This window comes from Anolis carolinensis, chromosome 4 (genome assembly GCF_035594765.1).
Source record: "Anolis carolinensis isolate JA03-04 chromosome 4, rAnoCar3.1.pri, whole genome shotgun sequence".
Lineage (NCBI taxonomy): Eukaryota > Metazoa > Chordata > Lepidosauria > Squamata > Dactyloidae > Anolis > Anolis carolinensis.
Window position 1 is genome coordinate 192,191,137 of NC_085844.1, and position 25,216 is coordinate 192,216,352.

Here is a 25,216-nt window from a genome sequence, read left to right on the forward strand (position 1 = left end):
CCCCACATGAATCCTCCTCAGAAGACTCCCCATCAGTCTCCCTGACCCTTTTCCTAAACAAATCCTCCAACGAGCCCTCCTTGTGAGGGTTTTTCCTTCCTCTCCTGATTCCACCACTATCATTCACAGTCTCCAAAGGCACATTCACAACAGTTTGATACCACTAAATGCAATGGCTCATTGCTATGGAACCTGGGAGTTGTGGTTTTAAAAGGCCTATAGCCTTCTCTGCTAAAGAGTTCTAGTGCCTTGGCAAACTACATCTCCTAGGATTCCACAGCATTGACGCATGGCATTGAGTTCAAGTGGTGTCAGATAGCATTAATTATAGAATGTAGATGTACCTGGAATGTAAGGTAAGTGGTAGATTTGTGCACGGATCTGTTTTAGCTGTTTTCCTTTGTATTGATTCCTCGGCTTCTTTGGTTTGTTCTGCTTCTCTGTATGACTGTAACAACAAGGGTTCAGCTGCCATGTTATTTTCACCTGAAACGCCCCATGTGGCTTCTGGGCGTGGCTTCTTCCCTTCTATTTGGGAGCACGTGGTGCATGCATCTTTAACTCAGGCTCCCTTGAAAGGAAGAAAGGAAAGAGTCTGAGGAAGGGTGCTTCCTAAACCCCATTCCTGCATGTAGATTTTGTATGTTTGTGGGATCTGAGATCTTGCATTTTGCATATAGTGTTCTCAGTTTTCAATTGTATGGAAAGGGCTAATATTTTTGGTACAAAAGAAAACCCTTCTCTTGTTTATTTCTATGCTGCTGTCACAGAAGCATGTGTCCCAAAAGTTTCATAACATCTTAAATGAACTGTAATGATTAAATAATTCAAAACATGGAATAGCAACAGTAGCAGATCACTGCAGTATCAATAGTCGTTCTTATTATATTACCTAAAATAAAACAAAAACAAGTGGTTGTAATCCAACAATATGACAATAAACAGGAAAAAGAAAAGTCCTTGTATATGAATACAATACATAATGACAAATCTCAATTCTACAAATGCATTGTGAGATTCTCTGTGATTACTCTACATACATTGGTTTGTAGCCACACTTCTGGTGTCCTCCCTCCCAGCTCCCTCCTGGTTTTTCTCCTTTAATCTTTCAACTCAAAATGTAAATCTTTAGTCTAAGGCAGTGGTTCTCAACCTGGGGCCCCCAGATGTTTTTGGCCTTCAACTCTCAGAAACCCTAACAGCTGGTAAACTGGCTGGGATTTCTGGGAATTGTAAGCCAAAAACATCTGGGGACTCCAGGTTGAGAACCACTGTTCTAAGGTTTATCCTAAGGGGGAAATCCTCCCACCTCTCTGCATACATGCCTGCTCTTTTCTATGGATTTGCATAATTCTCATATTTTATTTTAACACAGTGTTGGGTGGGATGGTAGAAGCTATGAAAGAAAAATAAATGTGAATCAGGAGAAGTAGAGAAGGATTGTTGGCAGAGGCAAGAATTTTGGAAGGTACAGTGTTACTGATTTCTGTAAGAGCTGCTGTTCACCTGGATTTCAGGTGTTATAATTTACTATTCATCAGCTATTATTGAAATCCTGAAAACTAAAAAAAGGATTTTGGTTTAATAGTAACTACCATTCTTAAAAATTCCATTCTGTGCTGGAGTTCATGTTTGTTGCAGGACATAGAATGAATATTAGTTCAATTTAGTTGGTGCTTATCAGAACCAGTTTTGCCAGAAGGCCACTTTTAGAAAGTAGTGGGAGATGGTGGACCAAGCCGCCCAAATGCCCTTCTCATTAGCTGAGCTGCAACTATCTCTGATCTCTGGGTTCCTTTTGCTTCTGAGCTGAAATTATTTCTCAGTTGGGTTGGGACTGGCCTAATTATTAACTATGATCTATGAAATTGATAGACATGTCTCCATGCCTTTATACGTCTTATACTGGCTAGAAAGATTATTTGTAACTCCTCGCCCTCTTTTCCTCAGGCATCCTATCTACTCTTTGATAGTGCTTTGTTTGGATTCATTCTTCTATGGTCTGTGTTTTCAAACAGCATGCAGCTCAGATGGAACAGAAGCAGAATGAAACGGAAAATAAGAAAGTGCATGGGGATGTAGTGAAATATGGATGTGTTATACAGGTATGGTATATTGTCTTTCTCCTGTCTCTACCTAGTGTTGCATTTCTGAATCTACATTTCCCCTTAGGATTTTTGAATTCTATTAATCCCAATAGGGTACATGTCTTTAACTTCCCAGCATTCGTTATTAATCAGGACTGGGGGAGTGAAAGCTATAACTAGTACTGGGTGTTAACCACTACTATCTAGGGCAGTGGTTCTCAATTTGTGGGTCCCCAGATGTTTTGGCCTTCAAATCCCAGAAATCTTAACAGCTGGTAAACTGGCTGGGATTTCTGAGAGTTATAGGCCAAAACACCTGAATACTCACAGGTTGAGAACTACTGATCTAGGGCCACATGTATATTAGCCACTTACATTGGTTCAGAACTGGTTTGGTAGAAGCCAGTTTCACTGGGTAATTGAATTGCCATTTCTAGAACAGTTTCGGGACTAAGAAGGTGATTACATTAACCATGGAAGGTCGCCTCGAAATAGTTTCAGAATCTGCAGTCACCTTGGTTTGATAGCCATCAGAGAATAATTTTTCCCATTTCCAGGCAAGATTCTCACCAGTGCTCTGGGGACATATGGTCTGGAAATAATAATAATAATAATTTTATTCTTATATCCCGCCCCATCTCCCTGGAGGGACTCGGGGCGGCTTACATGGGGCCATGCCCAGACACTACAGCACAAATCAGATAAAACATTAAACCGAGCAGTAAAACTTCAACATGATTAAAAACAGTCATAAAAGTCAATATACACAATAATATTAAAATCCCGACTTGGGTCAAAAGATCCAGGCCAAGGTGCAAAGCAATATCAAGTTATCAGGGAGGGATAATTGTACAGCAGGTGTAATACTTAAAGTGCTGAATGAATCCTAAAAACAATCCAGAGGGTCTACTGCTTAATAGTTAAATAACATGATCCCACAAGGATCAGTCAACGAAGGCCTTCTGGAATAGCCAAGTTTTCAGGCTCTTCCTGAAGGAAAGTAGGGCAGGGGCCTGCCTAATCTCCCTGGGGAGCGAGTTCCACAGCTGGGGGGCCACGGCGGAGAAGGCCCTCTCCCTCGTCCCCACCAACCGCAACTGCGAAGTTGGTGGAAGCGAGAGGAGGGCCTCCCCCGACGAGCGAAGAGGTTGTGCGGGTTCATAGGGGGAAATGCGGTCTCGAAGGTAGGTGGGTCCCAAACCGTTAAGGGCTTTGTAGGTGATAACCTGCACCTTGAATTGGGCTCGGAAAATAAATGGCAGCCAGTGGAGCTCTTTAAACAGCGGCGTTGAGCGCGCCCTGTAATCTGCCCCAGTTAGAAACCTGGCTGCCGATCGTTGTACTAGTTGTAGTTTCCGAGCCGTCTTCAAAGGCAGCCCCACGTAGAGCGCATTGCAGTAATCCAGTCTAGAGGTAACTAAGGCATGGACCACCATGGTCAGATCTGACTTCTCGAGGTATGGTCGCAGCTGGCGCACAAGTTTTAGTTGTGCAAAGGCCCTCCCATCCACGACCAACACCTGGGCCTCAAGTGTCAGCGCAGAGTCCAGGAGGACCCCCAAGCTGCGGACCTGCGCCTTCAGGGGGAGTGCGACCCCGTCAAGCACAGGTTGCCACCCAATACCCCGATCAGACGTACGACTGACCTGGAGGACCTCTGTCTTGTCAGGATTGAGCTTCAGCTTGTTTGCCCTCATCCAGGCCAATACAGCGGCCAGACACTGGTCTAGTATCTGAGGGGCTTCCTTGGAATTAGGTGGAAAGGAGTAGTAGACTTGGGTGTCATCCGCGTAGAGATGGCACCGCACTCCAAAACTCCGGATGACCTCACCCAGCGGTTTCATGTAGATATTAAAAAGCATGGGGGACAAAATGGAACCTTGCGGGACCCCACAGGTCAATGGCCAGGGGTCCGAGCAGGTGTCCCCCAGCTTCACCAACTGGGAACGGCCCTCTAGGAAGGACTGGAGCCACTGCAATGCAGTGCCCCCAAGGCCCATCCCAGAGAGCCGTCCCAGAAGGATACCATGGTCGATGGTATCGAAAGCCGCTGAGATGTCCAAGAGAACCAGCAGGGTCACACTCCCCCTGTCCAGCTCTCTGCGGAGGTCATCCACCAAGGCGACCAAAGCCATCTCGGTACTGTAGCCAGGTCTGAAACCAGACTGCGATTGGTCCAGAAAATCCGTATTTTCCAAGAATCCCTGGAGCTGGAAAGCAACCACCCGCTCCAAGACCTTGCCCAAGAATGGAAGGTTAGAGATTGGTCTGTAGTTACTGAGGTTAGCCGGATCCAAGGAGGCTTTCTTCAAAACAGGCCTCACCACAGCTTGTTTTAGGTCAGATGGAAATATGCCCTGCTTCAAAGAGGCATTGATTAATCTCACAAACCAATCAACTAGCCCTCCACTGGCTTGTTTTAAGAGCCAAGATGGGCAAGGGTCAAGGGCACAGGTGGTCGCCCTCACCGCTCCAAGAATCTTGTCCACATCATCAGGCTGCACAAGCTGAAACGAATCCCACAAGATCGAACAGACAGATGCCTCGGTTACCTCACCTGGCAATGCATCAAGGCCGGCGTCTAAGTTGGAACGAATCTGAGCGACTTTGTCTGCAAAATGGTGAGCGAACTCGCTACACCGAGTTGACGAGATGTCGGGTGCTCCCCCGACCTGAGGAGGGTGGAGGAGCTCCCCGACAACTCGAAACAACTCTGAAGATCTATTTGTTGCAGACGCAATGCGGGCAGTCGAGAAAACTTTCCTGGCTGCCCTCAGTGCCGCAGAATAGGCCCTAATAGCGGCTCTAGACCGTGCTTGGAAACAAGAAGACAAAGAGACAGTTAGCATTGAATGCAAACAGTTACTTGTTCAAGGGGTCAGTTTGCTTCCTTCTGCCTAGCCATGCCCTTGGGGCATTTTTGACAACCTTGCCCTCACGTTCCAAACCTTGCAAAGTGCTTCTGCGTGGTGTGTTCTATGTTCTGTGGAGCTGATTTCACCATGTGATGTGTGCATTATGAGACTTTTTTTTCAGAATGTCCTCCAACTTTGCTTGATGTGCTTTATTGCTTGGCCGCATGCCTTAGCTAGCTGCTGCAGTTTAAAACTAGCTTCAAACAGCATTTTATGTAGTGTAGACAAACCGTGGGTTAAATTAATCTTTAATACAATAGCCTACACTACGTTTGGTTTTCCAGCTCCTACACATGAAGAGTAATAAATATTTGACAGTGAACAAGCGCCTCCCTGCCCTATTGGAGAAGAATGCCATGAGAGTGACACTCGATGCTACAGGCAATGAAGGCTCTTGGGTCTTCATCCAGCCTTTCTGGAAATTGAGGAGCAATGGCGATAATGTGAGTGTGTGACAAAGAGCTCACTGGTTCTGGTAATGTCATGTGGAGATAATAAAGCCACATGGGTGAACAAAATGCTTATGCATTTGTGTCAGCCCACTATAGATCACACACAATGCTTCTTGACAGAAACAATAGATACACTTAGTTAACTGAAGAGCACAGTAGTTTTCAGTATGAGATACATTGGATAAGTGTGAATGCAGCCTATCTACTGGTACTTCAAGTGTGTTTCAAATTTAAGAAGTAAATTAAAGATATTTATTTATTTATTTATTATTCAAACTTGTATGCCACCACTCCCCTAGGGCAGAATATGAAAGTTACAGGACTCTAATTACTTTGGAGCAAATCTCCTAGAGTTTAATTCGACTTGCTTTTGAGTAGATGTTTGTGGGATTTTGCTGCTAGTTATTCAGCCTCCCAGATCTCTTTATATTTTACTCAATCTTCCTATGCTTCATGTCAGTACTTTTAACAGTGATGTGATCCTTCCTCAGGTAGTGGTTGGAGACAAAGTAATCCTGAATCCTGTGAATGCTGGCCAGCCATTGCATGCCAGCAACTATGAACTCAGCGATAATCCTGGATGCAAAGAGGTACCTAGCGGGTTGGGGGGGAAAGGTGTGGGGCATGAGTGTGGGGACTCAATCACAGTACTCTGTAATCTGTTTGGGATCTAGACCACTATCCTGTTGGCTGGCATGGCTATGGTGGTGAATGAGATAGCTCAGCACTAGGAGTAAAGGAGTTTCAGACATCATGGCAGCAGCAGATGTCAGGGGTGGAAATGTAATATTTGTCAGGGAAAATCTATCCTGGTTCCCAAGATTTTGAATCACAGTTTTAAATAGAGATGTTTTAAATTACTTTAATACTCTAGATTAGGATGTGTGACTGTGAGAGGGCAGAATTGGTCCCCTAGATGGGATGCATCTGGAAGTGACACTGCATTATTTCTGACTGCCATTTTAAGTCAAATAAAGCCTATTTTCCCCTTTTTGGGGGATGTTGAGGGGCTATTGGAGGGTTTGAAAATATTATTCGCAGTTTGAGACCATTTTCAGGTGAGAAATCTAGTGAAAAGTTACTCGATTTTCCCCAGGAGGGGGGAGCTATCAAGGGGTTTCCCAGGGAGGTTGAGAGCCTTAGGTGATGCATGGGTTGTACTTGTCCCATCACTATTACAGATAGTTCAATGCCATTTATAGTTTTGTATATTTTCATATATCTGAACTTTTAGTTGCATTTTTAAAATCTTGTCACCCACCTCTAGTACCAGCTTTGTTGGGGGGAAAATTTGGCAATGCAACATAATTTTTAAAATATTTTTCAGTGGTTTACCTCTTTATGTGTACTCCATTTTAAACCATATTTTAAGCCCTCTTAGGTCCTTTATTATAAGAAAAGTTATAAATTGATTGAATGATTGCCTTGCAATGGCTTTCACTTCTCTCTCTGCCCCCCTCCCAATTGCACATTGTTCCCAAAGTACCTTACACTGATTTATGGTAGTCTTATGCTGACTTATGTCACTGAATAGATTCTGGATTTAATTTGCAGCTTACCTTGTGTGTACCATCTCCCACTTTCTTAGCTTTGCCTGCTTTTTTTTCTTGTTTTACCAGGTGAACTCTGTCAATTGCAACACCAGTTGGAAGATCAACTTGTTTATGCAGTTCCGGGACCACATGGAAGAAGTGCTTAAAGGGGTAAGGAGTATGTGCTTGTCAACCTGGAACCATTCAGTATATTTTCTGCCCCTTATTCTACTGTTCTTCCTGTGTCCTCAGTGGACAGCTCCCAGTCTTGACTATGTCATTTTAGATTATTCTCCCAAGAGATTAAAGGTAGTGGAGAGTTGTGAGCATTGCATGCATACCTTTTAAGAGCTGAAGATTCCCAATATGAACAGGTCAATTAGCTGGCAACTAAGCTGGGACAGGTGAGTGATAAAGAAACAAATAGACAGCCACATGGATTTAGTATTATGTTTGGTCCTTAAAGAAGACGCTTGCTTGTTAAGTGTAACAATCCTTGGAATGTAATAGTACTTGGTAGGAAGAGTTGATAAAGACTGATGACTGAAAAAGTGGCACTGTTTTAGAGAACAGATGACTCTCTGAAGTAAAGATAGAGGCATGTGGACCCTTCTGTAGCTGCCCATTCAAATTCAAAATTCAAAAACCAAACATTCACTTGACCATCTTATAAAAGTGACATAATTGTATTATGCTACCGTGTGTGTTGGGACTTGAGCATCCATACGTTTTGATATCCACAGTGAACCAAATTCCAGCAAATACTAAGGGCCCACTGTGCTAAGAATTTTACAGAGGAAATGTTTTCATCCTCTGCATGCATTGTGAATTACAGTGAAAACACAGAAAGCAACCCATAAACCTTGCATTTGAAACTTTTCTCACAGGGAGATGTGGTAAGGTTATTCCATGCAGAGCAGGAAAAATTTCTCACATGTGATGAATACAAGGGCAAGCTGCATGTTTTTCTTCGAACCACCTTGCGACAATCAGCCACATCAGCCACAAGCTCCAATGCCCTTTGGGAAGTTGAGGTGAGTTTCAGGTCTACTTGCAAGGGCAGCATACTTGAGTCATGCTAATTAACCTTTCCCTTATGTTATCTTACATGAAAGAATTATCTGTTTCAATGTAGATATCCTAGATATCCTAGCCCTGATTCTTACCAAAAATAAGGAAGTGGCATTTCAGAATTGATTTAAATATACAGAAAGTAGACATTAATTTGTGCTTACAGGGGTTTATCCCTGCCATTTATTTTCAGTTTTGGAGTGTTGGCTTTTCCATTGTTTCAAAAATGAAGCACCGGAATGAAACAAAATTCCTCAAGTTAGAAGATTGTTACCCCAAAGTGTAATGCTCACAAGCTCTGGTTTCTGTGCAATTTCTCTTGGAAAATGGCAAGTAGCCTCATCACGGGAGGCAAAATTGAGCTTCTTTCAAGTGAATAATGCTTCAGAGCTTTTCATCTTGTTGAGCTCAAGAGTGCGCACTAGAGCTTTCTAGGAAATAATTTTAAGTACCTCATTAAATGCAAGCCCTAACTTTCCACAGAATGAAACCATGATAGTTAAAGTGGTACCAACATGCTTAGCTGTTTATTGTAGCTTTCACTTCTAGTTTGGAGTGCTGGGGTTTGATCACCATCCAGGGCTTGATAATGAGAATCCCTAATCCAATTAGCAGCAAGATTAGCCCTTTCTTTCTTTACTGAGAGGAAGTATAAAACCGAGAGCAAAGAACTGTTCCTATAATTAAATAGTCAGAACTCCACTTCTGTTGATCCTTTAAATTAAATAAAGTTAAATTTTCCTTCTGTGGCTTGGAAGTGATGGTGAGGGCACAGAGAAAACAAGAGTCATTCTGAATAAATGTATAACAGTAGTATCATTACACAACAGTCAGTGTTTACCAAAAATCCTAAAGTAACTTAGTAAGAAAGGTTTAGAGTCTTGGCCAAACAACTATTATGGTGTTACAACACTTGGAAGAGTCACATTGTTCTTTGTTTAAATGCATGAATTCTCAGAGGTTGATGAAACTGCTTGTTGCCAATGTTTTAGGATGAAATTGCTGACTTTAGCTTTAATCAAATAGCACAGATAGGTTGTCATCGCAAAGCTGAATGATTTAAATATTCCCATAATTCTTCCTGCACTTGCACAATGCCAAGTATGAAACCAAAAACATGTGTATGGTTTTATTTTACAGGTGGTCCATCGTGATCCATGCCGTGGTGGAGCTGGGCACTGGAATGGCTTGTACCATTTCAAACACCTTGCCACTGGGAACTATCTAGCAGCAGAGGTGAGAAGAATCGGGGACTATATCAGGGTTGTATGAATATGGATGAGTTGGGTTGGGTTTCCCTTAAAGATGTTTGGGCAACTGTCGGAGGCTGGAGGGCAACATGGCCCTCCTAGAAGAGCTTGGGAAGCTGCATTCTTCTATTTTATCGCCTCTTGAAAATTATTTCTTTTTGCCCCTCTAAGGGGCATTTTTGTCATAGATTGGGCCATTTTACACTCAGAAGGGGCTTGTTTTTAAATCAGGAAGTGTTTTGTAATGATTTCAAAATAGTTGAAAGAATATTATAAGGAAGAGGGAGTGGCTTGTTTTCTGCTGCCCTGGAGACTAGGACTTGGAGCAATGGGTTCAAATTAAAGGAAAAGAGATTCCACTTAAAGTTTATGAAGAACTTCCTGATCTTAAGAACTGTTCAACAGTGGAACCCTCTGCCTCGGAGTCCGGTGGAGGCGCCTTCTTTGAAGGCTTTTAAACAGAGTCTGAATGGCCATCTGTCAGGGGTACTTTGATTGTGCTTTTCCTGCATGGCAGGGGTTTGACTAGATAGCCTATGTGCTATCATCCAACTCTATTAGTCTATGATTCTATCATTCTGTTCTATGATTTGGGAAGCCAAAATGTGGCAAAATGCCACTTTCTAGAGGGTATTTTTGACCTTTGTAGAACCTTGAGGGGCCACAAAAACAGCTCTGAGGGCAACAAGCAGAATTTGAACCATACTTGCCCTCCTCTGCTTAACATTTCACTGGCTTCAGGAGTTATGGCACCAAATTCAGAATATTCTCATTACTTTTCAGACTACACATGAGGACAAGCACAAATCCAATTGTCTTTATTCGTTATGTGGAGGAAGGTTTGCAGGATGGTGGAAGTTTAATAGTTTATGTGTACGTAACATTGACAAACAGTATAGTAAGAAAAAAACCCAAGAATTTTCTGCCTAAAACTGGGAGGGTTTATTTTCTATATTGATCATGTAGAATAGTGGTGGGAATTATTTGGCTTTTTAGATGTTATAGGATTGCAGCCCCCAGTATTCCTTGTACTTGGCAGGGGTGATAGGGCTACTAGAACTTGTAATATAACAACGCATAGCTCCCATTCTCATCTTGAGCATCACAGTATGTGAAAACTATGTATACATTACAACTAATTTGAAGTGAACACCTTTGTAATAGGGTTATTCTTTCTGGAAGCTCAGAATATGCAAGGATTATTCTTCCTTTTGGCTGCTGCAAAGGAGGAAACTTGAACCAATTCCCCCGTTTGAAGTGATATCAGTTTGAGAGATGTTTTTCCATTTCTTTAACAAAAGAATCACTAAACTGTAAGATTATAGCTTTCCAAGAGTCCCTGTTCTGGAAATGTGAAGGTGCTGCTTAACTGTGTTTTCACAAAAGCTGGCTTCTGTGTGATGGCTTTAATGTATAATATTATATTGACTGCCATTGTGCAAGCAAGACTGATTTGTAGAGAGTATTGTACTCCTAAGATTTTTATCAGAGCCTCCAATTGGATTTGGCCATTTAGATGTTCATCATTTGCTACTTTCCAGTATTGAAAAGCAACATCTAGAGGGGCATAATCACAGCATATTTCAGAATGATAGTACTCATTTCTTCTCTGGTAACCATATTGTTCAGTAATTTTGGTAGTGTTAAAAGTGCCAGCAACATTTCATCTGGATTTGGCTATTACATTGGCTATACCTGGGATTATTTCATTTCTAACATCTTACTTTTTTTTACTGGTAACACACAACTGATACAAACTGTTTTTTGGGCTGTGGAAGAGGCTGGCCAGTTCCTGTTTCCAGAATTTACTTTTACGTGTCCAGAGTCTTAACAATTTTTTTGGTGATTCCTCACATTGTGTTTTGGTTTTCAAATGTTTTGGAATAAATAGCCCCCGCATTTGCTGGGCTAGAAGCTGCAGTTGAGTGTGTGAATGTTTTCCTGCAGGATGAGAAAATTCTGATGGAGGAAGATATATGTTTACCTACTGCAAAGTAGATCTTGTCTTTCCAGACTATCTGACATAAATACTTAAACTTCACTCAGTGGCCTTATAATTAAGGAATATGTGCTCAGCTGAGTCTAACTGCATAAAGGAATAATAATTACAGCGACCCCCGTATCTGCAGGAGACATGTTCTTGGATGGTTACTGCCACTGAAGTATCCCATTCCTGGTCCCAGCCTACCATAGTGTTGTTTTGGAGATTCCCAGAGAGTTATCTTCTCTAAGAATTGTCTAGGTCCTCTGGCACAACTTTGTGATAACTTCAAGGGGAAGTATACCATGAAATTGCCTAGAAGACCAGGTTTTGGTTGTCTTTTATTTTTTATATTTAGAGAATTTTTACCTCGTTCCTCAGTCACAAAAGTAGTCAGAGTGCCCTACAAAATGTTAATTTACCCTCAGGCTTACAATACGCATAATATAAATAATTATTACATAAATATTATATAAGACACAATATTGCTGTGTCTTGCTGGCTGCTTCCCTCCTGCTCAATGGCCAGCAGAATGGACACATTTTAGGACACAATACCTATATCTCCCAGTCATCATGAATGGTAGTGTGCTACCTGGAGGATCCTGGGCAAGATAGTCCAAAAAACGTTTTCAAACTCTGCTTGAGCATCAAGTAACCACGGTGTTTAATTTTTACAAACCACACTTTACATTTCTAAGATCATAGACTTAGGAGGGACCACACTGACTTGTCATGAAACATGAAGTAGTCCTGTTAACAAGCCACAGGTTACTTGTAAAAATAAAACATGCTTCCATATAAACATTCTTTACATTCATAGCTACATTTTCCAGTTCTTCCACATAATGAGGCCAGTGAAATCTCATGAAAATACTCAGTGTTCTCCTGTATTTTACTTTCTATGTGGGATGTAGGATGTTACATAGAAGTAACTCCATAGGAAAACCACTTTGGGGGAACTTGTCTCTGGACCTATCTTGCTTGTACTGGTAGAAATGCTTTCTTGTTGACTGTTAGTTCTTCTCTTAGCTTTTCCTTGTTTAGTATGACAGAAGTGGAAAATCTTGGGAGCAAGCCCATAAACAATATTGTTGCTTGTCTGTCTGTTGTCATTGCTCAAGTCCTCTGTTCAACACTTCTGCCCTATTTTCAGTCTCTTCCAGCTCACCATAAGCTTTTTCATCCTGTTCTGTTTCTTGACATTAGTTTTGCTTGATGGGGACAGTGAAAGAGCCTTTTTCAAATGTTTGCTCACTATGAGTCACAACCTACTCTCACTTCTAGAGGATTACGCACAATGTTTAGGTAGCTCTAAAAATGTGGTGTGGCAGGTTGTGGTTCTCCCAATACTCTCCTGCCCAAATCCTGTTTCTTTGAGAACTTGGATTGTTCAGCAATCTAATCGAAGTAACTCTAATTGTTCTACATTTGCACAGGTGTCTCCTGGAGTTTGAGTGGGTATCATTATGTATAGCCATGTTGTTTAGCCTAAATATATTAGTGTAGTTCCACTGATTTTAAAGTATTTAGTATATACTTAACCACTTACTGTATATACTCGAGTATAAGACCAAGTTTTTCAGCCCTTTTTAGGGCTGAAAATACCCCCCCCTCAGTTTATACACGAGTGAGGGTCCTGTCCAGTTTATATTGGGTCGGCTTATACTTGAGTATGTAGGTGGTCAGAGTTGGACAGTCTTATCTGATTGAAGTCTTATTATCTTAAATTACAGTTTAATGTAAATATTGAAAAACATTTAACCTCAATTGATGTCATTTTATTGGTATCTATTTTTATTTTTATTTTTGAAATTTACCAGTAATTGCTGCATTTCCCACCCTTGTCTTATACATTTTTTGTGGTAAAATTAGATGCCTCAACTTATATTTGGGTTGGCTTAAGCTCGAGTATATATGTTAATTCATCTACAGACACAATAGAAAACAAAAAACAACAACAACTGTCAAAACTGAGAGCAAAATATAGTTTATTAAAGTAATAGTCCAAAAATAGTTCAAAGAATTAGCAGAAACTTAAAACACTTCAGTGTTATTAAGTAGTTAAAACAGAAGAAATGCCAAAAATAAGAACTGACATATAATCTGGATTAACCAGAGATAAAATCCGGACTAAACATAAAATACTTGAACTCAGCCCAAAAGCACAAAACGGGCTTGAAATGGTGAAACAAACAAAAGCAAACAGCTACGAAGCCCTCAAAACCTTCCCAAAATTCAGGAGTACGAAAGTAGCTTTAAACCAAAACAAACACCCAAACCGGGCTGGAGAACTCTCCGTTGAGAGCAGCAAAGCAAGCGGAACAGAAAGACGCTGGCGAGCCCACAGCAAACCGCTGCTGGAGTGAAGGCCAAGCCAGGAGTTAAAGGAGCAGAGCAGGAAAGCGTCGTCAAGCCGGTCTGAAGTCGGAATAAGCAAGTAGCGTCAAACCGCTGCAGGAGCAAAAGCCAAGCCAGTAATTGAAGGAGCAGAGCAGGAAAACGTCATCAAACCGGTCCGAAGTTGGGAAAAGCAGCCAGCGTCAGGGTCACGAGCGAAGCCAGTAGTCAGCAACAGAAAGCAGCCACGGAATTGAGAATGACGCCACAACACATTTTGGGAGCGAAGAGCAAAGCCGAGTCTAATTCCAGTCCAAGGTCCAAGGAGTTGAAGTCATCAAAAGAAGGTCCACGTCACGGAATGGCACAGAAAGCCAAAACAACGAAGGCGAACAGCAGCTAATGCAAAATAGTAATAACAATGCAGTCCAGGGAAACCCACACAATTCCAGCCCTCCGATGCAGAATAACCCGGATCAAACTTACATCTGTTGCAAAGTCCCAAGCCAGTCTTCAGAATCACGTATAGGAAACCCAATGGCGCCCAGCAACACGTTGTCACACGCAAAGCATAGTGGCCAAACATCCCCAATTTATTTAGGTTTCCTTGGGCGTCCAAACTTCTAACGCCCTAGGATCAGGCGTCCCAAACTCTTCATCAGAGTCAATATCATTCTGCCCACACCCAACTCTGTCCACACCTGTGGAACCACCCTCATTCCTCCAGGCAGACCATGTGGGATTTGCTTCTGAAGATACCCAAGCCTCTCCAGCATCAAAAACATCCATGGATCCAGATTCCTCCCCAAGCCCTTCCGGAGCCCGTGCCCAATCTATACCAGCTTCCTCCATCTCCACTGGTTCCTCAGCATCCATTTCTACCTCAACACCCTCTCCCAAATCCTCACATAAATCTTCCTCAGAAGATTCCTCATCAATCTCCCTGATTCTCTTTCTATATAAATCTTCCAGTGAGCCCTCCTCACGAGGATTCTTCCTTCCTCTCCTGATCTCACCATTATTACTCACAGCCTCAGAAGACTCATTCACAACAACAACAAAGCAACTTATAGCATGGAAGAGACAAACCAGCATTGAAGCAGATTTCAACTGGGTGCATCTTGTTAGGATAAAGCCATCCTTCATTACTGAATGGCAAAACCCATCAAAATTGCCAATCAGTCCACATTTCTGTTACCTACCTGGTGTAATGGGACCATTCTGCTTCTGTGTCAACATGCCTCCTTTCCCTCTCATTATTCCCAAGGCAGTAATTTAGTTGCATTTGATATTTTTATTAACCATGTCTACAGTTGCAAAATTGCCTTTAATTTTTTTAAAGTTTAGAGCAGTGGAGTGCAAGAAGGCAGGTTACAAGGATATGTAGAAGTAGAAACATGGGACTACAGATTGGCAAATTGGTATAGTTGTGTAAATGAAGGAATGTTCAATAGCAAGGGTGCTCGTGCCATCATGTAGTTGCTGTCAGTGATTGTGTGACTGCTGTGGAATAGTGACTTGGTGTCACAAAGTCCTTATTCTTCACCACTCCTTTTTAGAGGCAATTGGGTGAGGAAGAGCACTAGAGAAACATGCAGTGTTGTGAAAAAGCAACCACTTAGATATCTAGAATGGTATTTAGAGCAAAAATTGTTGGGGCAACTTGAAATCTTACACATTTTATTTGATATAAGATTTTGTGGATTCTGAATTCATGAACCATGTATACAAGTCTTTAAGACTTTTTTGTTGTGCAACATTCTAACTTGGCCTCTTCTGTGGAAAGAATTTATGCCAACTTCATATTTGTTTTAAAAATCTCTGAGTATTAAAAATCTGGGGCAGGGAAATGTATAAGACATAACAGTTTTGTGCACAGTAGCAGCTTGCCAGCTTCTGCCACTACTGATTCTTTCATATTTTTGGCATTGTTACTTTACATTAAATAGCTGATAGATGATGTTTTTGAGATTCCCTGATAGCTGGACTGTCTAGTCCCACTGAGATTTTACTGTCATATCAGAGATAAAGTAGTCTCAGGAAAATACATCTTTTCTTTTCAAACTGGAAAGGTCAAGTTGTCTTTTGTAGTCTTTCTGCACTAACCCTGTCTATTTCTTTAACTTTTCAGGAAAACCCTAGTTACAAAGGAGACACAGGGGAACCCAAATCCTCAGTAAGTTGTCAGTGACATTTAACTTGCTTGTGATAGATTGGCTTGGAGGTAACATTTTAGTTTTTGCTTTTAAAAAAATGCAGTTTCTATGTTCATTTACATGCTGTTTTCTGTTGATCTCTATAGGATGATTACAGTCTATCACAAGTAGAATCTCTAATACTTTCTCAGTTCTTCATGGTGGCGGTAAACACTTCAGTGGCTGCCATTCATTATAGCAGAAGTAGGCAATCTCAGGGGTTAAAGCAGTGGTTCTCAACCTGGGGTCCCCAGATGTTTTTGGCCTTCAACTACCAGAAATCCTAATAGCTGGTAAACTGGCTGGTATTTCTGGGAGTTGTAGGCCAAAACATCTGGGGACACCAGGTTGAGAACCACTGGGTTAAAGGTTTTACTAACCTCTTTTGGGGAGCCCTCTAGACCAGGGGTCTCCAAACTAAGGCCCGTGGGCTGGATGCGGCCTTCCAAGGACATTTATCTGCTCCCCACCATAAACTTTAGAGTCTGAAACCATAGTTTTTTTTCAAACTATAGTCTCGCTCTCCAACAGCCTGAGGGACTATGAACTGACCCTCATCTTTAAAGTTTGAGGACTCCTGCTCTAGACCCGCTTTAAGCAACAAATAATCATTTTGAGAGAATCAAAAGTGATATTTTAGTCAAATTTGGTTCCTAATTTTGGATTATTTTGTTGTTGTTCTGCAGTGCCCCCAAGCAGTTGATTAAGCACAAAACTGCTCTTCCTAGAGAGTTCTGGATATGCAGTTGGGGAGTTTATGGGAAATTTGTTTACTTCCAATTCAGGGTGTGTGTTTTGTGGGGAGCAGGAACCTTGAGGGCAAGTTACGTATGATTTGTAGACAATAAGATTCCCATTCCTACATTAGAGAAATGACTGTTAGGCATCAGGAGGGCATAATGCGGAGATACTGATATTACTGACATGCAACTGGTATTAAAGGATGTGTTTTAGCAATAGCAGACAATTGTGCTGGCCTATTTTTGGGGGGAGGGTGAGATTTGCATTGAAGAGGATGGGAGAGAAAAATAATTTAGGAAATGCTTGTCCCGGTTTTTAAAGGACACATTTTTTCTTAAAGAAGCATGATGATGTTGAGTAGCTGGCCAGACCTCCCAAGACACTTTCAAGCTCTGGTCTCTCCCTGCCTTTGAGTGCTCTGTAGCTGTGCATGATACTATAGGTAGTTTCTCCTATTGGCAGATGGACAATTAATTTTGAGACTTACAGCATGAAAAATTCAACCACATTCAGCTTCTTACAAAATGCTGCAGTTGTGTCCATGTTAGTGCATGAATCTTGGTGGCTCTGCTAACTGAAATAAAAACTTCATTTTGTGACAGCCTGGAACCAGTCGCTCTAGCCGGCGATACACAGGGGAAAAGATCAAGTACCGATTGGTGGCTGTGCCCCATGGGAATGACATTGCTTCCCTTTTTGAACTTGATCCTACCACACTGCAGAAGACTGACTCCTTTGTCCCCAGGTACGTTTTAGCTGAAGTAGTATGGAGATACCAGGCACAACCTAAAAGAATATACTTTGGTTTGCATGAAAACCATGTTCCATTATAGAACAAAAGAAGAAAAGGTAGAGTATGTACACATTTAAATAAAATAACTTCCATCCAATAGCCAGGCAGGTCAGAAAAGTATCCCTTTCTTCCTCTAGGGAGGGGTGTGTGGTTGTATTGTGAATACCTTCATATCCTTTTTTGGCATGAGAGTTTTGTGTCAAGAAACTCATTATATTATTTCCAGCTTCTTTATTTATGTACTAGGTTTACTTTTCTTCTCTTCCAAATCTTCAGACACTCCTCACTTGAAAAACTGCTTAAGTTCCATGATATATACATTAGGCATTGGATGCATTTTGGAGACTATATGGGTACAGTTCCATTGATATAATTGGAATTTGAGTATTTAACAGCTACAGTCTCACTCTAAGTGAGGCTTCACATGCTCAATATTTCCTTCCTTCTGATAAATTAAAGCCATCAGACAAAATCTCTAAAGAAATAGGAAATGGAATTTTGTGTTTTTATGCAACTGAATTAAATGTTTCTAGACCATAGAATTGGATGAGAAAGTATTGATTACGCATTTGAAATTTCAAAAATGCCCACAAATGCTCACAGAAAGGCTATTTGATTATTTTAACTGTTTTTAATTATTTCAATTGAATTCTTTGTTTAATTCTTTCTTAATATTTATATGCTATAGATTTTAAGTTGTATTGTCTCTTAATGTTGTGAACTGCTTTGTGTCTCAATCAAGAAATAAAAGCAGGCTATAAATAAATATAATACTAAAAAAGAAAACATCACAGAACTAAAATGTACTTTCTCTTGATTTCAGAAACTCCTACGTTCGACTGCGTCATCTCTGCACCAACACTTGGATTCAGAGTACCAATGTACCCATTGATGTGGATGAAGAGCGGCCTATTCGCCTTATGGTATGTTCTTTTTTTTGGTCAAAGGCCGCTTCTCCTGTAAATGGGGAAAGGGCATAATTGAACAGTTGCAGAATGATTTAGGGGATCTGTGTCACAATGGGGCTGGAATGGAGAAACCCAGCAATCAAACTTTTCCCAATACGGCAAACAGTGATGGAAAGTGTGTAACATCATCTACAATGCTCTAGTTATCTCTCTTGTAATATCTAGTATACTTATCAATAAAATTTTCAAAGTTAATTGGAGATGGCACTATTTTCTTATCATTCTCAGTGTTAAAAGAGTAGTTTAGGGTGAACAATTCTGCAGTTTCTTTTACAATGTCTTTACACAGCATCCAGTGTTGGTGACAGCTGAGAAACAGTATTGTCTAGTTGGGTTTGAGGAGATTCTGAAGTACTATTGATGGTTTCTTCCTTCTCTAATACAAGTAGCAGCTGCAAAACAGCTCTAAAAACATTCACAAGAGATGCTCTGATCAAGGTCTGCTATACAGGAGGATTCTCTCTCTTTTTCTCTCAATTGTAGAGCTTTCCTGGGATGGAAGCTAGGTTGAAACTTTTTTACAGAAGAATTAAAACTTCTGTAAAGAAGCTATTCCAATAGAGTGTTATATTCTACTTTAACTGCCATGACTATATTCATTCTTGGGGAAAATGTTGGATATAAATGAAGTGATTAGTTAACAATTGATTGATTGAAAACAACATCCTATAGAATCTTGTAGTTGTAAGGCACTAGAGAGCTTGGCTAAAAATACTAACCACCATCACTTTAGACTAAAACCCCCAATATTTGAAGGAATGTTGCCATGGCAGTTAAAGTTATGAGATGCATGGGCCCACTAATGTAGGGAGGAGGCTTTAGAACAATCCCCATTCCAGTAATACTAGTAGATATTGCTGAGATAATGAGGACAATAAAGTCTGTCCCTCACTACAATAACGCACAGTAGGGGATGGGTGTTCAAAATTACATGCGTTTCCCAGTATCCCAGGCAGCCCTTGGCCCAAGGGAAGTTGTCCATTTCTGACTAGTTCGTCACTTACTTGTACTGCTGTAATAATATTATATATAATCCCAATTTACATTTCAGTTAATTTATTTAATTAAAATAATTTTCTCCTGCTGCTCCTCACATTTAAAAAGGACATTAGAAGCGGCTCATTGTACAATTAATGTAATAAAATATACAAAACACCAATCAGCACTTCATACAATTTTAAGGCCAGCAGGATAAAATCAACAGGAACAACAATAAAATCAAAACAGACAAACAGAAACCACCTAACATTTCTTAAAACCTATGGCTCTTGCCCAGATTAGATATTTCCTGGGACGATAGCTTTTTGACCTGGTGCCTAAGACAAAAAAAGGAATTAATTGGCTAGAAAATGTGCCACCCCAGAATGGAATTGAAGGAGGTTCAGTGTGCTAGGAGGGTTTGTGCAGATACTTGGTACTTTGGAAGACAAAGCAAATTGCGGCATTAGATGAACAATTTTTTTTGCTGAAATTAACTTATATGAAAAATGTTGAATTGACATGCCAATTAAAATTAGTAAGAAAGTGTCTGAACAATAGCAAGAAGAATAAAAATGCATCCGTGATCCCACCAGATTTTTCTTTTCAGCTGGGGACATGCCCCACCAAGGAGGACAAGGAAGCTTTTGCTATTGTCTCTGTACCAGTATCAGAAATCCGAGACTTGGATTTTGCCAATGATGCCAGCTACATGCTCGCCAATGTGGTGGAGAAAATGAATGAAGGATTCCTAAGCCAGAATGATAGGAGGTAAAAGGGTGACTATTTCAGCTATGTGAGATTCTAGTAGAACATGAGCTGGAGAGAGCTGGTGGGAGAGCATCCATTGATAAATTTAATCACTACAAATGGTATTAAGCCCATGGCCTGGAAAACAGAGACAAGGTTTTGTTGTGCAATAAAAATGTTCTTTTTTGCCAGGGGAAAACTTAAATATCCATGAGATGACCTGAGTGTTTTGTATTGCTCTGCATAATATATGTTCAGTCTGAGTGTTGCTAAAGCATTTGTGTTGCAATAGACCCTCTTATTATGCAAGCTCATTGAATGCAGTTTTATTCATACATGAAGACCTTTGAATATCATAGAATTGCTCTGTCAGACCTAGAAAATGCTTAGAGAAGTGTTCTCTTCGCACAATTCTATGGTCAGCTTCTATCACAAGTTCCATCTGAAGTTGACCGTGGAATTGCCCTAGAGGCCTAGAGAGAATACTTATCTAGGCATTTTCTAGGGCTGACAGAGGTATTCCATGATATGCTTTGGCTGGAAGCCCAAGACATAATTCATTACAAAATTTTAAAAAACAGGGTTACAGATTATGTGAAAAAAAATTATTAGAGGGGTTCTGGAATGGATCCCTCATGAGTCCACTGTACTTTAAATGAGAAGAACTTTGGCAAATAATTAAAATTATGATGAAAAAATTACATAGGGGAGATACTAAAGACTACTGTGTTGATATTATTAATGGACCTAGTTTTAGGGAGTGGGTTATCTTTTTGATGATACTAACCATGGTATTTTTGGCAGGTTTGTGATTCAACTACTGGAAGACTTAGTGTTTTTCGTCAGTGATGTGCCCAATAATGGTCAAAATGTTTTGGATATAGTTATTACCAAGCCCAACCGGGAAAGGCAGAAACTCATGAGAGAGCAGAACATTCTGAAACAGGTGACTAAGTACCAGGGTGGAGGATTCTGTAGAGGAAAACAAAAAGTAGAAACCAAGTATTTGCAACATTTAGTGAAGAGTTGTGGATACTTCTACAGCTAGGGTATTCTTACAAGGCTACAATCTAAACACACTTACTAAGAAATACTTTTTGGTGTGCACAAACAGTATGAGTTACTTTTGAATAGCTATGCATTGGAATATACTGCACACGGCTGTTTTTTCTCCACCATTGAACAGGTTGTTTAGCCTACTTGGTGGAATATGGAAGGATTTTTCAAATTAGGTTTTAAATCCTCATCTCTAACAATCAGAGAAATTGTTCTTTTTTGTCATTCAGTTTCACAATGATAGGATTCTAAGGAAGCCTGTTTCTATTTCTAATTTTACTTGACATTGGGTGAACAGCAGATAAAAAACCTTTTCTGCTTACCGAGACTCCAACTGGAAATCACGGCAGAAAGTGAGGTTGTCGTTTTGAATTCCTTAGAGAAAACTATTTCATCTATTAAAATGGTTTATCTTCTGCCTTCGGTTTAAAGAAAAGAATAAAATGAGATAACAATTTGCTGAGTGTATTCCATTAGTATAAGTGGCCGGTAATTATTTATGACAGATACAAAGTAGTAAATCTAGATAAAAGCATTCAGAAATACAGGCAGTCCCAGAGTTACAAACATCTGACCTACAAATTACTCATAGTTAAGAATGGGGTGAGACAGCAGGAAGAGATAGAAATTTACTCCTGGGAAGGGAAATTCACTCCTGAAAGAGTTATCATGGGGAAAAGGTGTCTCCACTGAAGCTTTCTCAACAATCACTGTTTCCACAACAAGCCAAATTTTTCAACATCCAATTATCACAGGGACAGAAAGTGAGGTGAAATCTCAACAGGGGCACAAATAGCAAAACAAACACCACAGGGGTGTTAACCCTTCCTTATGCTATGAAAAGCTATAAAAGATATTTGCTTGGTTACACTTTAAAAACATACCTGTTCTGACTTACAACTTAAGAACAAACCTACAATACCTATCTTGTTCATAACTTGGGGACTGCCTGTAAATAAGCATAGGACATGAAATGCCTCATAATCACTGGTTAGTAATTAGTCTTTGGAAGATGAGTTTTTCAGTTTGACCACTGTATTTCCTTTTGTGTTGGGTAGATCTTTGGGATCCTGAAAGCACCATTTAAGGACAAGGGTGGGGAAGGCCCACTGGTGCGTTTGGAAGAGCTATCCGATCAGAAGAATGCTCCTTATCAATACATGTTTCGGCTTTGCTATAGGGTACTCCGGCATTCCCAGGAGGACTATCGCAAGAACCAGGTAGGCTTTTAAATATGGATACTTCTGGCACTAGGTTGCACCTAAAACATTGGGTATAGTTGATCCATGTGTGAAACAAAACACATTTATTTGCTCTTCAGTGGGATTTCATTTCCTCAGTGGACCTATAAGAGAAATGCCAATCAGGGACTAATCTGTTTGGAAAGATTAATGGGTTCTCTGATATTCCTGAATTAGGTTGGAAACATGAATGCAGACTGATCCATTTATTCAGGTATGAACTCTTTTTCCACAGGAACATATTGCCAAACAGTTTGGCATGATGCAGTCCCAGATTGGTTATGACATCTTGGCTGAAGACACTATCACTGCCCTCTTGCACAATAACCGCAAACTTCTTGAAAAGCATATCACCAAAACAGAGGTGGAGACTTTTGTGAGCTTGGTGCGAAAGAATCGGGAACCCAGGTGGGTGCCATTCTATTGGGTAGTGAGTTATTTAGAGTTTTGGATGAATCCTTTCTTCTGTCGGCAATAATATTTATTTTCGTGTCAAAAGCTGTAGCTGCTGTTAAAGAACAAATATGAAACAATTAGCTAACTAGATTTATTTGATTTAAATATTACCAAAACGTTTGCAATATAGAGGAGTTTGCTACAGATTGCTGAAGAGTAGCTATCATACTCAAATTTTAAGGTACTAAAGGAATTGGAAGGAAATAAGAGGAAAGCTATTTTGCAAAGGAAATAGTTAGCTTTTGCAAACTCTGTATACTTATTGTATTCAGGATGGGCAAAAAGAATAAATTATATGCATACTGTGAAATATTGGGGAAAAGGAATGCAAATAATGAGATTTGAGAGAAATGCTCTATGTCGATGTATTATATTGCATCTTCCTTGAGTACAAAGCAATTGACACTGAAGGCATGATTCTATCTTTGCAAAATGATTTACAGTTATACAGTCATGTTTCCCTCTAGAAAAATGTCTGATGGTCTCACCTGCCTTATAAATATTTGTGTTTGGAGTTCAAACACATTTTCTGAATTTGAAGATATTTCATTTGGGGATTATGTTTGATAATTGACAATTCCAGCCAACAGCAATTCAAGGAATTGTATAGCTAACTGGACAGAAGGAAGAGAGAGAGTTCTCTTCTCCCAGTGCATTTTGATTAATAGGTAATGTAAGTCTCTTATGTGTATCCTAGGTTTTTAGACTATCTCTCAGACCTATGTGTATCAAATCATGTAGCCATACCTGTCACTCAGGAGTTGATCTGCAAGTGTGTACTTGACCCCAAGAACACTGACATCTTGATCCAAACTGAGTGAGTATACAAGGAGCCCTTTCTGCTCCAAACACTGGAGCTGGTTTCATCTTTTACCCCCTTTTACAAAGTGATGGGGAATTGCTTCATGTCCATCTTAAAACAAGTTCCTTTAGATGTTCTTAAGTGTTATAGATATTTGAGGTTATTGTATTCTTCATGTGGGCAGATGTTAGCTTGAGCGTGTCATATAAGTTGAATGTAAACCTCAGATAGTTCCCTAAGTTGCCTTGTTCTTGCTATTTTAGATGAAAGTTCTGCAAATGTTGGTTATTTTTCAAATACAGTTCTTTGCTTGATATTGTATACAGAGCCAGTATAACACAATGTTGTCTCTAAAGCAGTCAGGCTATCAAAGAAATTATAGTAAAACCCTGATATCCATGGGGGATGTGTTCCCAGAGTTCATGTGGATAAACAAAACTATCGATAATAGTGAACCCTATTGAAATGAAGGGCTTCTGGCCACAATATACCATATGATGTTGCTGGAGGACGTAGAAAATGCCTAGATAGAACATATCTTGCTGGATGTGGATAAATGAAATTGTGGACACTGGTCCTGTGGATACCGAAGCACTTAGATGACTAGAAAGTTGTTGGCGAAACTCCATTTTTAAGCTGAAATGCAAGTTAGAAATATATATGGTTCGGTATAAAAAAGAAACATAGATGCATAAAAATGGTCATTAAATGGCATTGAACTGGTCCAGGACAGCTTTCTCCATTGAACGTTTGGGAATGGCCATTTCGTCAATGTTCTTTATGATTTTTAGATTGAGACCTGTGAAAGAGATGTCACAAACTCATGAATACTTGAGCATTGAATTTTCTGAGGAGGAGGTTTGGCTCACCTGGAGTGATAGAAACAATGATCACCATGAAAAGAGCATTCGGCAGCTAGCACAGGAAGCACGAGCCGGCAATGCGCACGATGAAAATGTTTTGAGTTACTATAGGTAAGAAGTGCTTCTCATTTTGGTCCCAGTTATTACAGAGCCATTGGCTATATCTGATCCTTGACCAAATTTCCTGTAATTGTACAATTCTCATGGAGTAGACCAGGAATGGCTTCTGGAATGTCCTTGTAACCAGGCCCAGTTTTTATTAATTTGGTTAAGTATATTAATAGAAATAAGAAATTAGTGGTTTACGTTTCCTTTTTTACTGTTACTCCTGTTTACTTTTCCCCTGCACAGGTATCAGCTGAAACTGTTTGCCCGTATGTGCATGGACAGGCAATATTTGGCTATTAAAGAAATCTCCAAGCAACTTGGGGTGGAGCTAATCTTCCTTTGCATGGCGGATGAAATGTTGCCTTTTGATCTTCGAGCCTCCTTCTGCCATCTCATGCTTCATGTCCATGTGGACAGAGATCCACAGGAGAAGGTGATGCCTGTGAAATTTGCTCGTCTCTGGACTGAGATTCCTACAGCCATCACCATCAAAGAGTAAGGCACATGAAGGATCTCAGAATAAGAGGGAATGGGGAGAATAGCATAGAAGAGAATAACATCTAGCACATCCTTCTAAGCGCCCTATCCTTTCGCTAGTAATAGCACATGTGTGGCACCTTGTGGAAAGCACATGTTTG

General features: G+C 40.4%; 1 protein-coding gene across 2 annotated transcripts in view; it reads left to right on the top strand.

Annotated features, from left to right (window-relative positions):
• Positions 1-25,216, top strand: part of itpr3 (inositol 1,4,5-trisphosphate receptor type 3) — a 141,165-nt gene that overhangs the window by 68,070 nt on the left and 47,879 nt on the right. For both annotated transcript variants that reach the window (XM_003220395.4, XM_016993301.2), the window contains exons 4-19: positions 2,019-2,105; positions 5,287-5,445; positions 5,946-6,044; positions 7,074-7,157; positions 7,874-8,020; positions 9,198-9,293; positions 15,759-15,803; positions 17,166-17,308; positions 18,180-18,279; positions 19,913-20,073; positions 20,857-20,998; positions 22,167-22,328; positions 22,585-22,757; positions 23,503-23,622; positions 24,399-24,581; positions 24,822-25,073. In XM_003220395.4, coding sequence (XP_003220443.1) covers positions 2,019-2,105; positions 5,287-5,445; positions 5,946-6,044; positions 7,074-7,157; positions 7,874-8,020; positions 9,198-9,293; positions 15,759-15,803; positions 17,166-17,308; positions 18,180-18,279; positions 19,913-20,073; positions 20,857-20,998; positions 22,167-22,328; positions 22,585-22,757; positions 23,503-23,622; positions 24,399-24,581; positions 24,822-25,073 — 2,153 coding nt within the window. The remainder of the gene's footprint in view (positions 1-2,018; positions 2,106-5,286; positions 5,446-5,945; positions 6,045-7,073; positions 7,158-7,873; positions 8,021-9,197; positions 9,294-15,758; positions 15,804-17,165; positions 17,309-18,179; positions 18,280-19,912; positions 20,074-20,856; positions 20,999-22,166; positions 22,329-22,584; positions 22,758-23,502; positions 23,623-24,398; positions 24,582-24,821; positions 25,074-25,216) is intronic.